Raw genomic sequence first — 16,569 nt, 5'->3', positions numbered from 1 at the left:
CGGAAGAATACTGTGGCGCCACATGGTGGCATAGAGTAAAAATACGTAGCTGGAATAGACCCTGAAGTTCGCCCTTCACGTAGTACCAATTTTACGCGCATAGATGTCACAGCTGATTATCTATGGTGCATCGCCTGAAACTCAACTGTGCCGCCATATGGCGTCACGCCATCTCAAATTTGAAGACCACCGTGACGCCATATGGCGGCACGTGGCACCCAACGTGTTAATGATATCTCCTTTATTACTCGCTTTATCACCAGAAAAATCTAGAATGAAAGTTTATAATTAGATTCCAATTAAAATTTGTCATGTTCAGTTCCCTTCTAAAACCAAATTGTCTAAAAGCAGAATAATTGCTAATATTGTCCTGTTACAAACCTCCTATCCAATTTGTATACGAGGACGGTTTGTAAAGTTCTTGGAATCACCGCTAGATGTCAGTGCTAGAGCAACGAGGTTCCCGCACAATAATCACACATCCTTTGTGAGTGAACACATGGCGCGTCAGTGCTCTAGCTGCAGGAGTATGGTAGTGACGACTCTTTGTTGTTGTTCCCGCGTAGTGATTTGTGACAACGGAAAAAACTGAGATTCGAGCAGTGATTAAATACTTTGTAAAGAAAGGTATGAAAGCAAAGGAAATTCATGCCGACTTTCAGAACACACTGGGGGACTCTACTCCTTCATTTTCAACTGTTGTCAAGTGGACAGCGAGTTTAAATTTGGTCAGGAGAGCTTGGATGATGATCCGCGTAGTGGATGGCCAAAAAGTGTTACGACCCCAGAATTTATCGCAAAAGTACATAAAATGGTCATGGAGGATCGTCGACTGAAAGTGCAGAAGATTGCTGAAGCTGTAGGGATGTCTTCTGAACGGGTATTATATTTTAACCGAAGAATTGGGTATGAAAAAAATTATCTGCAAGATGGGTGCCGCGGCTCTTGACATTGGACAATAAACGCACCAGATTGGAAATGTCCGAACAAAGTCTGGCCCGTTTTCAGTGCAACCAACAAGATTTTTTGCGCCGGTTTGTGACTATAGATGAAACTTGGGTCCACTACTATACCCCAGAGACAAAACAGCAGTCAAAGCAGTGGAAACATGCTGATTCACCACCACCAAAGAAAACAAAGGCAGTGCGTTCGGCCGGAAAGGTCATGGCCTCAGTTTTCTGGGATGCAAAAGGCATTCTGCTGATAGATTATCTTCCTACTGGCCAAACAATTACAGGGCAATACTATGCAAACCTCCTAGACCAACTACAGGAAAAGATACGCGAAACAAGGCCTGGTTTGGCAAGGAAAAAGGTCATCTTTCGTCAGGACAACGCTCCGCCGCACACAAGTGTTATTGCCATGGCAAAACTTCGTGAACTGGGGTACGAATGGTTGCCATATCCACCTTATTCACCTGATTTGGCACCATTAGACTTTCATCTATTCCTCAAGCTGAAAATTTTTCTTGGTGGACGGAGATTTTCTACAAGGGAAGAACTGACATCCGAATTGGAGAGGTATTTTGCAGGCCTGCAGGAATCTCATTTTCGAGATGGGATCAAGGCATTGGAACATCACTGGACCAAATGCATTAGTCTACAGGGAGACTATGTTGAAAAATAAAAGGAGTTCCACCGAGGTAAGATATTTAATTCTAATACATTCCGAGAACTTTTCAAAGCACCTACATAAAATCCACATCTGAAGAACTGTCTCTTGCTATTTCTTTATGCAGTATTTTTGCATCCGTCTCTTGGTACAGAAAGGAGTAAAAATGTAGTTTCCACCATAGGTCTCAGTTCCTTTTATGGTTATGACAGTATAGAAGCTGCTGTTTAATAATGGCATACAGAGCACAACTAACGCATTTTGATACTGTCAAAGATGCTACTAATAGGTTCAGTCATGCTACAATAGTACTTTTTGGCCTAGTGAGGAAACTATGGCAAACTGCATCATTCCTCATCACATACAGAATGCCTTGTAGTACTGCCATTGGTTTTCAGGGTTTTCTCATGGCTGCATAAACTTTGTTGGTGTTGTGCAAGAAACCAGCCGGCCTCTGGGCTGAAGACTTAACACGCACATATACACACACAGACACGCACACAAACAGACAGACAGACAGACAGACAAACAAACAACCCTAGTGAATGCTGAGCGGGTGCCTTATTTCAAAGCTCGGAGCGCTTACCACATTCCTACATCCAAATAATTATTACTTCACTAAAGATACAATAGTAACATACGTAGTTTATCAGACAGTTTCACTTTATGATTTGCAAGATATTGACAGTCAAGTTGTCCTCAGCCTCAAAAAGAACCAAGCCATGAGTAAAATTGTGGTGGGAGAACTATAAAGGCAGTTACTTTTGCAGTGGACAACTATAAAGTAAAATGTGAACTAGACATGTCTGTTAATATGGGCTCTAAAAGCATCATTCTAAAAATATGAATTGCTACTTTTTCTTCCTGGTCTTTTCCCAACTTTCTGGGGTTGGTGCTTTGTATGTATTTAGCCCAGTTTTTTTCCTTTTTCCTTTTTTTTTTTTTTTTTTTTTTTTTTTTTTTTTTTTTTTTTTTTCTAGTGGCTTTACGTTGCACCGACACAGATAGGTCTTATGGCGACGATGGGATAGGAAATGCCTAGGAGTTGGAAGGAAGCGGCCGTGACCTTAATTAAGGTACAGCCCTGGCATTTGCCTGGTGTGAAAATGGGAAACCACGGAAAACCATCTTCAGGGCTGCCGACAGTGGGATTTGAACCCACTATCTCCCGGATGCAAGCGCACAGCTGCGCACCCCTAACCACACGGCTAACTCGCCCCGTAGTTTTTTTTTTTTTTTTTGTTTTTTTTCTAACACCAACTCTATGTTGAGGGATGTATTTGCTAATGCATGTTTCTGTGGTGGTTTATAGTGTGATATGTTGTATGTAAGTGAAGATGTGTATTAAGATACATCTAAAGGATTTTACCAAAGTTAAAATCCCCAATCTGGCTGGGAATCGAACTCAGGGCCCTCTGAACTGGAGGGCAGTATGCTGACCATCAGCCAAGAAGCTGGACAGTCTAAAAATAGGAACTGTTTAGCCTTTTTTTCTTTTGAGCTAATATTGTGGTCTAATCGATACAGTATATATAAAATAAAAGAGTTTTGCCTGTAGATTACTCAGAATTGAAAAAGAATGGTATTTCTGAATCGACCATGTCTACCAGTAACAAGGAAATGCACTTTTTAGTTTTCCGTAATTTCTGTCCATCTGTATGTACGTTATGTACGTACGTACATACGCGCATCATGAGAAAACGGCTGAAGATAATTTAATGAAAATTGTTGTGTAAAGTCAGGGAATGAGCCACTACAATCTAGGCTATAAATAGTTTTATTCATGCTGAGTGAAATGGTATTTTAGGGGAAGGCCTAAAATTTAATTCTCAAATATTTATGTTATTAGTGGTCCTATTGATAAATACTACATAACTAAAGTTATATAGAATTCAGTTTCCGATCATTTATGTCTTATACATCGTACCATACTGGCTATGATAACAGAGATATTCAAGAATTTGAATTTTTGTTGCCAAGTCCATATGAACACAACCATGAGAAAATGGGTAAACAGAGTTTTATGAAAATCGGTATATAGACTCGGGGAATAAGAAACTACACTACAGTTTAAGCTATAAACAGTTTTATTCACCCTGGGTGTAATGGTAGTTTAGGGGAAGGCGCCTAAAATGTAATTTTTAAATACACATGTTATTGGTCCTATTGTAAAGTACTAAATAACAAAAGTTATAGTGAATACAATTTCCAGTCATTTATGTTTTATTCAATTTTACTGTACTGACTATGTTAAGAGTGGTATATCAGAGTCGGAAGATAACTTAATGTGAAGGCTTACAGTATCGAACGCTCATGAAATTGATCAACAAAAACATTACATTGACTATTGTTTGTTGTGATATTCTTTGTCTGTTATGCTGCCACTCACATCCAATAGATGGGATTACTGCTGCTTACAGAGTATAACAACCTGACTGAATATTGGCGGGAAATAGCTGGGGAGTTAGATAACTTTCTTCTTTAACATGCCATTCCTCTGGTTCATGTATTTTCTGATACTGCTGGTACATAACTCACTGGTTCATCATAGTATTCCAGCTATTCAATCCCTACTCTGACGCGCTGATTGGAATGATCATTGTGCATACTTAACGGAATAATGGCAGAGGCTCACTTATGACCTGGTCTAGAATTACAATTACAGAGAGCAATAAAGATACTATAAGGGTCAATCCTCAACTCAATTTTGATATAGGTGGCGCATGTCCATGTTTGATATAAGGCACCTCAAGTTAGTGATGGGCAGTCTGAGACAAGGTCTCGAGATTTCTCGGGATTTCTCGAGACTAGCGCAGGCATTATTTCTCATAGGCCTACAGTTAGTCGGAGCTGAATGTTGTTTGTTCCGAATATTCGAATAGCCAACCACGGGCCTTCACATTTTCGTAAATACGTGTCAACAAGCGACTGGGGCGTTCATTTCTACCGAGGTCTATTTTGACGCAGTATAACATAACTATAAAGGATACGCATTCGGGCATTGTACGCACTGGTAGGTACACGAATGAGTGGTTTAAGTATAGAACCTGACGGCTACTGTACGTACATGAACTGAATACTAGAGGCGTGTATTATTCGAACTCGAGACGAGGCAAGATGCGCCTTGCTGCATATGCAACCACCATTATGCACGAGTGAAATGTGCAATCTAAATTGCTTCAGTTTGCTCCAATTCTTCCGACAGGCAGGTGTACAACGTTATCAGACCCCGCATTCAATAACATATGACCACTGCTTGTGTTTACTGATATTTTGGCGACGAAGGAAGCAATTACTTACAATGCTATAGAGTATTCGCGTCATAATTAGGTAGGTACTTCGAAATATGACTGTGCAATGTAAACTGTGTCTAATTGTATGCGACAACTTGAAGACAATGTCCGAAACGCAACGTAAGTCGTGGATGTCGGTTATTTTTAAGAGACGTCACATAGCACAGGCCACTGTGTTGCTTATTCAAAAGAAGTAAAATACATCGGCAGAAATACTTCTGGGATGATCCGGCACTTACAAACGCATAATATCAATGAAGAGGAATTGTCACAGAACACCTCCGGCCTGGTCTAAATCACAAGAAACTACCCTGCCAACAACGATTGTGAGGCATCCAGGTAGGTTTACATCCTAATAAAAATTGTTAACAAATTATACGGGTTATTCAGCTAAGAAGTCCACCTGACATAACTCGTGAACAGTTTAAGATACTGGCATTCTGTATTCACTTTCGTTAATGGTAAGGAGCTCATAGTTCAATATGAAGTGCTATCCTGGGATTTTGCCAAAATTTATCGTCACACACGTTTCCATATGAGAACTGCTGATGATAACTATCAAGCTTACACTCGTAGTTACTGGGACGTCGCACAGCTCACAGCACACGAGAATCGGTCTCGAGAGTGTTGCCCATCACCCCTGCTGAAAGAACTGGAGCAAAGTCGGGCATTTTAGATTACACATTCCACTCATGTGTAATGGGGGTTGCGTATGTAGCAAAGCACATCTTCCCCGTCTCGGGTTTGAATAATGCACACCTCTAGTATCCTAGTAGGTGTACATCCTATCTACAGTTATTCACCTAAGATGTGCACCCCAAAGTCATGAACAGTTTAAGATACTGACATTCTGTTTCCACTTTAGTTAATGGTATTAAGAGGTTCATAGTTGAACATACAGTACTTTTCCAGGCTTTTCATAAGGGAGCATTATTTTACACAATAACTGCCAATGATATATTATCAAGTTTACAGTCATAGTTACTGGTATGTCGCACAGCTTGCGCTACAGGAGGATCAGTCTCGAGATTCTCGCGAGAGTCTCGAGATCTGCGACGTCAGTCTCGAGCAAGAGCATTGCCCATCACTACCTCAAGTATTTTATATGATAGCAAGCTTTTAATCACATCATTCCTACTGGCATCATTGTAATGACCTATGTTGATTTCAGTTGGGAAAACCACTAAAACAGTCTTTCTGAGGATGTAAAAAGGCAGGTGGAGAGTGAGCGAGTTATAATGAAAACTCCCGAACTTGATTGTGACTGATGGTAGGCAAGAGGGCCTACCATTACAGTGAAAATTCCCTAACACAGTCTTCACATAACAAAAGATGTTTGGTGACTTCCCCATCACATTTCTAGGGTAATGTTAAGAGCTATGCAATTTAATACAATCTTACATGTACACCACCTAACCTAGAATTCTGTAGCGAAGCACGGGTACATCAGCTAGTGTTTCTATATATGTGTATCATCAGTTATTGATTAATTGATAACTGACTGTTCAATTTTCCTTCCAGGAATTGCTGGCTATGACCCTCGCTTTGGACGACCAAAACTTTCTGCCTGGCTTGACAGAGTACGACAAGATTTGCTTCCACATTATGATGTAGTCCATGGACCTCTTAATAAATTGGCTGCGTACAAAGGAGAACTTCCATCATCAGTGTCGAAACTGTGAGGTTGTTAGATAATGGACTTGTGAGATGGATTTTAATTATAGATTTTATAGGCATATTGTTATTTTCATTTACAAGTTATACTTTATCCTAGACTAGTAGTAGAACAGCAAGAGTAAAATGGAGAGGAACCATATTTACCTGGTGCTTCTAGAGAAGGGGAAATGATGATGCTCTTGAGTAGGGTGATTTTATAGTCTTTTGGAGCATATAGAATACTTTCTATACTCCATTTTCATGTTAAATTTCTTGACATAAAGCTTCAGATAGGGATGCACTGCACCACCTGTCACACCAAGTTCTAAAATTGGAGGACGATCTCTTCATCTCTCCCTTTTTACTGTATTTATCTGGCTTTCTTCTTATCCTACACTTCTCACATGGAGACTGAAGACTGTTGAGATGGTCTCTCACTAAGTGATGATACCTGCTAGAGCCCTGCAATCGAGTAGCGCAGCTGCGTGCGCTCCATTTGCTGTCGCACTTGTTGCTGCTGGGCAAGCTTCACACCCTTCTTCACCTGAGAAACCATCGCTCAGCTTCTTGAAGAAGAATAACGTACAAGTGCACTAGTGGCCTCATTTGGAAGAAATTGAAACTTTGAACTCTATTTTTTTGGGAATGTGTGCTTGTTGAAGGGGGTAGCATAGGATTTGCAGGGAACAAAGAGAGCAGGTTAGTTTACAAGCACTTCAGCACAGAATTTTAAATCTGTTACTATTAGAGCTTTTGTCCTGATCCATTATTCCAGAAGACATATGATAGTGTGCCAAGGCAGAGTTTGGAAAATGTTAAGTCAAGTATTTGGAAAGTATGTTTTATCTCTTCATTCGTGATTCCGTCTACCCGTCTAACCTTCAACATTCTTCTATAACACCACATTTCAAAAGCTTCTATTTTTTCTTTTTCTGTGCTAGTCATTGTCCATCTTTCACTTCCATACAATGCCATGTTCCAGAGGAAAGTCTTCAAAAACAATCTTTCTAATTCTTGTATAAGTGTTTGAAGTGAGGAAATTTCTTTTCTTTTCCTTGCATATGCTAATCTGCAGTTTATGTCCTCCATACTTCTGCCATCGTTAATTAGTCTCCTTCCCAAGTAACAATATTCATTTACTTCCTTTAAGACTTCATTTCCTAATCTAACATTTCCTGCAACATCTGACTTCATTCGACTGCACTTTTGTTTTTTATTTATTTATTTTCATCTTCCATCTTGGAGAAGATATGCCATGGATGATCGAGGCTTTTTACAGACAGAGTTAGAGCAGAGTAAAGACACAACTTGGAAAGACAGACTGATTTGAAGTAAGAAGAGGTCTCTGAGAAGGAAGTTTACTAGTGCCTCTTTTGTTCATTATTGTGATGGATGAAATTGTAGAAGCGAAATGGAAGCTAGAACTAGAAAGGATAAAAGCAAGACTGTTTGCAGATGATACAGTTGTATGAAGGGAAAGTGAGCAGTAAGTGGAAAGGGAGACTGATGTTTGGAATTGAGTAATTGTAGAATGGGGAATGGAAATATATAGCAAGAAGAGTTAAAACAGTGAGAATGATTTTTGGGTACAAATCGTTGGGAGCAATGGCAACAAGGTTCTCGGAATGCAGACATAAGGCTAAGTTAAGAATAAACTCAATTGATGAAGCTGTACACATAAACCGGTGGTGGGGTCATGTGAGGAGAATAATGGACTCAGTCATGGAGGGTAAGAGAATTAGAGAGAGATCAAGACTATGGTGGTTAGATTCAGTTTCTAATGATTTAAAGATAAAAGGTATAGAACTAAACAAGGCAACGGAGCTAGTTACAAGTAGAGGATTATAGCAGCATTTAGTAAAATCTCAGAGGCTTGTAGACTGAATGCTGAAAGAAGATGGACGTAGAGATTGATGTCCAAGGAGAGTAATTGGAGGTAGCTGAGCATTTTAAATACCTAGGAAGCATGGTGTCACAAGATGGAACTACAGTAGAACCTCGACTTTACGTTCCCGGCAACTACATTTTCCGGTACTGTTAGTTCAAATTACGTGGTCCCGCGAGCACCTTATTTAATTAAATTGCGTTGTAAAAATCCCGCATTATCCGTTCCTCGAAGAAACGATTTCCCGGATCAACCGTCCAGAAATTTCAATCCCATCAACGCTAAATCCTCGAGTTTTCAAGAAACTGTATCTCACGAGAGGACAGCTACGGCATACTTATGGATCTTGGTGTTAATGTCCCGTCACTGCGCTAATTTGAGAAAGTACTGTACTGGAAAAGCGATCGGCGGTGAACTTGCATAAGGGACCATCTTATTATCTTATTCGGGTGGTATTGTTTAGACAATCCTCAGAAATTCTAAAGCCGAGTGTGTCCACAAAAAAACGGAACAAGACAGAACGCATTTCCACAGTTCTACATGAAGACGGAACGAGTTTCATCAAATGTTTGTATTTGCAAAACGTCTACATTATGTCCAGGGTTAGGTATTTATTTTTTAAATTTTTTTCGAGTGTATCACAGAACAGGTTTTCGGCATTTGCCTCAAGGCACTGAATAGTCACTGGGCTTTCAGACAGGAATCGAAACTGCTCCTTCTTAAGTAAGACAGATTTAGTATTTTAATATTATCGTATATGATTATGTTATTGAGACCAGAACAGATGTTGCACCTTACATACATAAAGCCCAGTGGCGTATATGGAGGACCGAGCTCGATAGCTGCAGTCGCTTAAGTGCAGCCAGTATCCAATAATCGGGAGATAGTGGGTTCGAGCCCCACTGTCGGCAACCCTGAAGATTGTTTTCCGTGGTTTCCCATTTTCACACCAGGCAAATGACGGGGCTGTACCTTAACTAAGGTCACGGCCGCTTCCACTTCCTATCCCATCGTCACCATAAGACATATGTATCGGTGCGACGTAAAGCAAATAGCAAAATAGCTTATACTGAGGGCTACCAAGGCTATCTGAGAAGCCCAAACTTCAGTTGAGAATGATGGAAGTCTAAAGCACATTATAATGTAAGCATCTGACACATTGTTCCATTTACAAAACTTGAAAGCAGTGAGAAAAAACGTTGCACTTATTTCTGAGAACTAGGCATCGGAGACTGATATTGCAGCCCAGACTCTCGTCCCTCTCCCCTCTACTCGCGGCTTGCTGCTGTGTATCGGATACTGGGGAGATACATGCGATAGGCTTCAGTCCGTCAGATCGCCACTGTTATCAGCCATGCGTTACTCATTGTATATACTTCCTCACCTCATACTTCTGACTTAATCATTTAGATAACAGAGTGCTGGTATTTCACTTCCGTCTACTTCTATATCCTTGTAGGAAGACACAGCAGGGGTACTGTTCTAGGAGTGATATAGGTTTTTTTTTAATAGGTAGATCTGCTAAAATGGAATGCAATCTTTTAGGTTCTCTTTGTTGAAGACGTCAAACATCCAGGGGAATTAACAGTATGAAGGAGTTGATTCTGAGAATTGAACCAGGGCCATCGGCCCCTGGCTTGGGCTGGATGTTTATGACGTCTTCGCCATTAATTTTATCCTCATTAGGACACCACCAAGCCTATACAGATGCCATGCCCCATTATTATTATTATTATTATTATTATTAAATATAAATGCTGTGGCAGAGGCCAGGGCTGTAGCTTGTTAAGCAGCCTTGACAACACAGCAGCCTACTGCGTTGGCTATTGGCTGCAGCTTAAAACGTTAACCCAAGTCCAGTGGTAGCCCACATCTTGATCCCAGCATACGCCACTGATAAAGCCATGGGAGGTTTTGGGATTGCCTATTACTGTTTTGGCCATAATACAAGACTGGGAATTTCACGTGTTTGTGTTAAAATGTTATAAAAGCCTGCAGCTGTTTTATTTTCGCACGTTACATTTAAAAACTTTGTATAATTTCACGACCTTATCAACTTGTACAGTGAGCACGCTTTCCAGCTGAGCTCAAGATCACAAATAATCATAATTTTAGAAAGGTTAATGATATTTTCTCTTTCCAATTTGATTGTGATTGGTGACTGGCAGAATTGAATATAATGCATTCGAAACCATATTCTCGAGTTCAACATAACCTTTAAAAGTCGACGTAGGCCTAATTTACGTGGTATTAGATTTCCATAAAGCATAAACTGACTGAACGGTATAAGGATGACCAAATTACAGTGGAAGATAAAGAAAAAATGTTTTCACCATCATGTTGGGTGCTTTTGTATCTAATGTGCTTTTTTTTTATTAGATTAGAAAATTAAAAATTACTTGTGGTCGATTGTTGTTTGGCTTGGCGTTACAGGTATTAGAAGAAGTATATTGGAATAGCCTCAAAAACAATATGCAACTCATTCATGAAAAACTAAGGAAAGGGCAATAGCCACAATCAGCGAAATCTATGATTTGAAGAACATTATGTCTTGTTCGCTACAAACAGCCATAACCATATTCCATGTGAAAATTGTTTGCATGAAGAAGCTATACCAAATGCATGGATAGTTGCTATAGTAGCCCCTGTGTATAAAGGAAAGGGTGACAAAGCTGAAATTTACAGGCCAGTAAGTTTAACATGTGTTGCATGTAAGCTTTGGGAGGCATTCTTTCTGATATTAGGCATGTTTGCAAAATTAATAACTGGTTCATAGAGGGCAGTTCGGGTTTAGGAAAGGTTATTAAAGTGAAAGTCAACTTTTAGGATTCCAGCAAGATATAGCAGATATCTTTGATTCAGGAGGTCAAATTGACTGTATTGCAATTGATCTGTCTAAAGCATTTGATAGGGTGGATCATGGGAGACTACTGGCAAAAATGAGTGCAATTGGACTAGACAAAAGGGTGAATGGGCTGCTATATTTCTAGAGAACAGATCTCAGAATTAGAATAGGCAAAGATTTATAGGACCCTGTAATAATTATAAGAGGGGAATTCCTCAAGGCAGTATTATTGGACCTTTATGTTTTCTTATATAGCCTAATAAATTGTATGATTAAAGAAGTGGAATCAATTGTGAGCAACTGCAAAATGACCTCAATAACGTGAGATGGACAGCAGGCAATGGTATGATGATAAACCAAGTTAAATGTCAGGTTGTGAGTTTCATAAATAGGAAAAGTCCTGTTTTAATTACTGCATTGATGGGGTGAAAGTTCCTTTTGGGGATCATTGTAAGTACCTAGGTGTTAATGTAAGGACAGTTCTTCACTGGGGTAATCACATAAATTTGATTGTAAATAAATTGTACAGATTTCTAAAAAAAACATTTTTATTCACAACCAATATCTTACATAAACATACAGAGGTAGTAAAAGATAGTGTGTGAATCCCACATAAGGTGAACTTTTGTGTGGACTTCAAAAATACAATAGATTATGTACATCATTGCATCTAGTGAATATCATTTACTCCATTATTTTGGTGATATACTACAGTAATTTTATGAACTGTTTTTCTGCATTTGGTGTAATAAACAGGAAGCTGGAAAGGAGGGACATGGGATACGAGAAGGTTTGTTTCTTAGTAGAGAGGAATAGTGTGCTAGTTGATTTAAATATTATAATGGAAATTTATAAGTTGATCTACTTTGTAATAATTGTTTATGAGCCATGTGAATAGCCTTTTCTTCAGGGTATTCTGGTTGCCACTGATCATGTTCACAGGTATTCATTGTATATCCGTGGCCCTAGACAAGTTAGATTTCTTTGTCCAAGTGAAGTGTTCTGGCGTGGTATACTTATTCTCGTTCTGTCTTGCAGCTTAGTGCAAATTTTTGACTTTCGTTCTTTGCAGAAGAGCTTTAAATTTTTATGCATGTACAGGGTCACTGACTGCACAAATAGCTGCCGTATACTAAGTACCATGCTTTGCTGGAACAGTTCATGTGTTGGAAACATCAGTGGCTTTTTGTACATGACTTTCAGTATGTAGTTCTGGCATGCATTTACCTGAGCCAAGTGTGAATCCAGTATTCCACCCCAACTTAATTCCATATTGCAGTTGCAATTGAACTAAGGCAAAGTATACAGACTTCAAGGCTTTTGTTGAAATAACATTTATAATTCTGTACTATATATACAAATAAATTTCTGAAGTTTAATGATCAAATTTGATGCATGAAAATTCTATTTCAGATTACTACAATTATCCCTAGGTATGAAACAATTTCTGTAAAGTATAACAGTTGCAGCTTTCAGTATTTTTGCAAGTTGGTGTGTGGAGTCTTAACCCATTAGTGCATGAAGTTTCCTGGTCGCATTTTAGTTAATTTTTTTGTGTTTTCCTAACCATATGTAAGTACATTATATATATATTATGCATAGAACACGGGATATTGCGTACTTTGGTAGGGAGGTGCGATCCGAAAAATCGGATCACATGCAAGGATAAAATACACTGAGAAAGAGGGAGAGGTAGAGAAGACTCGATAATAGAAGACCAGTACAACACAACGATTGTTTCTTTATTGTTGATTTTGTCAGAATATCAGTTACATATACACTCACATTCAAGAAACATGCTCAAATGTTGATACAAACAACGTTTTTGCTCAAAATTCTGTACTTCTATCACACTTCTGTAGAGTTCTTCAAAGAAACTGCCTAAGGCATAATACCACCACTGTTTTCCTAGTAAGAATGGTAGGCCTTGAAACATTTCGGGTGCAGGCCTACATCACATTTGTCGCACATGAATTTTGCTTTACCTGAACACTGGCGACATTTGTTTTCCATGCTCACGGAAATAATCCAGTGGTTCCTTCCATCGAAGCGACTATCTATGTTGGGATCACACGGTTGTTTTCCCCTTCTAGAAACAGTTCCATGCGTCTTCAGCAAACTAACGCATACATTCCTTCGATACTTCAGGAGACTTTGCGATTTGTCATCATCCGGCAAGACTTTACGCATTATCAGCCATGCATTGACAATACAAACATCCAGTAAGTAAACAAAGATTGGCCAGTACCACTATTTTGACGTATTCTGGTTCTGTTTGTCGCCACTAACTGATCCATTAGATCTACACACCCCCTCCCCCCATTCCTTTATTATAGGAGCCAAAAAGTGTAGGCTGCTTGATTGTCACCTTTCCTTTCTTTTCCTTGGACCATCTAGAGCAGGTTCCTTCTCTATTTTCACCGTGGTTTGTTACTATGATAACAACATTGTTATCCTTCCACCTGACAGCAAGTATTTCACCCGAAGAGCGGAAATAGCTAGATCCACGCGGCAGTTTCTTCATTTCTCCTGTGCTGATGAGAGGGCATTTCTCAGTACGGCCTTCTCAAATAGTTACCGTTGCACAGTAACCTTCATCGGACAGGTGTTTGAGCAATTTTATTGACGTGAAATAGTTATCAAAGTATAGCTTGAAACCTTTGTGTGGGGGTACATCTGAAGATTTTATTAGTGAGATAACTGTATCACCACCTCTAAGCCAAACTGCTTCTCATCATTCTCTTCCTTCCCTGTATAAATGTTGAAGGACACCATATAACCAGATGAAGAACAAAGTGCCCAGTTCTTGAATCCAAATCGTATTGGTTTACCTCTTATATATTGCTTAGCATAATGTTTCCCATAGTATGGAATCATACTTTCGTCTATAGACAAGTGCTCTTCAAGTCCACCATGGCTCCTGAAATTTTCATTCAGTATATCGATGATAGGTCTCAGCTTGTACAGACGATCGTTTGGGTCAATGTTGTCATTATCATTGAAATGCAGGTAGTGCAAAATACTTTCAAATCTATTACAGCGGATGCTGTTTGCTAAAAGCTTGGGAACATCATCTGCTGACCAGTACATCCTTCTGTTGGGATATTTAGCATACCCTGATAAAGCAGGCCTCCTACCAGCACCCAAAATTCCGACTGTTAGGCTGAGAATAAAAATTTTCTGAGCTGCCTATTTATTGCTTTTTTTCTACAATTTTCTGTACCAAGTTCTTTGAAAAAAACAACTGAAAAAACTTCAATGGTGTTTGGCATGTTTCTGCAGTCTCAGACACAGGTATTGGTTCGCACTGAGTTTTCAAGACAGGATGAGGATCTCATTTCCTCCACGTAAAATTTTGTTTTTCCCCCCCTCACAGGAACACGTTTCTTCTTTCGCGGGAGTCTACCATTTTCATCTGTTTCAGATACCTGAACAACTTTTGAACCAGATGCGATAGGTTCTGGTGTAAATCCGAGAGAATTTTCGGTTTCTTCAAAGTCGGTGTCATTAGTCTGTATTTCACACGAGCTAATCATCATCCTCCAACCAAGGTGGTTAAGGTTACCCTCATGTTTGTCATCAGTTTGATCATTGTCAGTGTCTGTCTCCCTACCCGCTGCTGGAACTGCAGTGTATATTACATTCTCAGTGTCATCACTATCTTCCTCGTCCTCTTCCTCAAGCATTTCAATTATCTTGGCCACAGGGAGGCTGAAACAAAATGAGAAACAAATATTGTACTCATTATGTTGAGATCAGAAACATCCTACAACGATTACAACATTTAGTTGGTATTGTATAAGGAGAACAATGTAAGACTGCTTTGCATGTGATCCGATTTTTTGGATCCACGAAAATAAATCACGTTATTTCCAAAACATATGAACGTACTTGTCTAAAATACATATCAAACAAAAGCATGGATTCTCAACAATACTTCTACAACAAATAAAAGATCAGATATATTATAAATAAGTGATATTTTTGCAAAATACTTACCACATGCTGTGAACAGTGCTCCTCTGAGACGCCATCTTGTCTTCTAATGAATACTGTATCCGTCTGGCCAACTGCACGCACTAACTAATGGTACTGACTTGTTCAGAAGGAATTACCGAGCAGATATGAAAGTGGAAAGAAAAGAAAATCACACAATTACAAAATTTAAAGCCTGAAATACCAAGATCCGATTTTTCGGATCATATTCACTAATGGGTTAATGTTAGTTTGTCTGAGGGTTGCATTGTTTCATTATGCGAGAAGCAGAGGAATTTTGTTTTATTTTCATTTAAAGTAAGTAGGTGGTTGTTTAGGCATTTCTGAACTATGACAAGGGTTTCTTGAGCTGCGCAGACAGTTTAAGACCTTTGTGTCTATACATTATCTTTTTCGATGTATTTGTGTTGATTTGCTTTAAGGCTGATGACCTACAGTTAGGTTGAAACTAGTCCCTGAACGTAAATGTAATGTAATGTAAAACATTGTACAGTTTGTATTGAAAAGTTGGACCTTAATAATAAAATATTTATATATTATTGTACCCTAGTAATCAGTCCATAGACTGGTTTGATACAGTGCTCCATGCCACCCTATCTTGTGCTAACCTTTTCATTTGTATGTTACTACATTCTGCAGCTGCTCTAATTTGCCTTCTCATATTCATACCTTAGTTTACCCCTACTGCTCTTACTGCCTACAGTACTGCTATATAAATTCATACAGTTATATGGAATATTTCACAAAATAAGACGCAGTGCAGTGTCAATGACATAAAAATGAAATATACATACCATGTAAGAAACGAAGGTAAGGTTCAAGAGATGTGCTGCACTGAGTTAAAAAGTTTCTCTTTGATAGAAATTCATGAAAATCCGGTGCACCGCACTACATTAAAAAGTTGTTTACGATAGAGATCCTTAAAATTGCTGGTCAAAGATGATGTGTAGAAGTTCAATAAAAGCTGGCTCCTTAAATATGCTGCTTTGTATTAGAGTTTAAATCTGCTTTGTATTAGAGTTTAAATGAGGCAAAGTCACTCTGTCCTCAAGATTTTCATATAATCAGTATACATGAATGCGATGCATGATGTTAGTTTTTAAGAATCTTGAAAGATTACTTGTTGCGCATGGAGGTCTAAATACATAGTAATTAGGTCGAAACTAGTCCCATAACGTAAATGTAATTTAAAACATTGTACAGTTTGTATTGAAAAGTTGGACCTTAATAATAATATATTTATATACTATTGTAATCACAGTTCAATACGAATCTATCATAAT

The 16,569-nt window shown here is 38.9% G+C and overlaps 1 protein-coding gene across 8 annotated transcripts in view; it reads left to right on the top strand.

Annotated features, from left to right (window-relative positions):
• Positions 1-15,830, top strand: part of GstT3 (Glutathione S transferase T3) — an 81,474-nt gene extending 65,644 nt beyond the window's left edge. For all 8 annotated transcript variants that reach the window (XM_067152329.2, XM_067152326.2, XM_067152332.2 and 5 more), the window contains one exon: positions 6,426-15,830. In XM_067152329.2, coding sequence (XP_067008430.1) covers positions 6,426-6,586 — 161 coding nt within the window. In that variant the 3' untranslated portion in view covers positions 6,587-15,830. The remainder of the gene's footprint in view (positions 1-6,425) is intronic.
• Positions 15,831-16,569: the final 739 nt, after the last annotated feature.

Source organism: Anabrus simplex, chromosome 8 (genome assembly GCF_040414725.1).
Source record: "Anabrus simplex isolate iqAnaSimp1 chromosome 8, ASM4041472v1, whole genome shotgun sequence".
Classification (NCBI taxonomy): Eukaryota; Metazoa; Arthropoda; class Insecta; order Orthoptera; family Tettigoniidae; genus Anabrus; species Anabrus simplex.
This window is presented reverse-complemented; position numbering and strand designations above follow the sequence as displayed.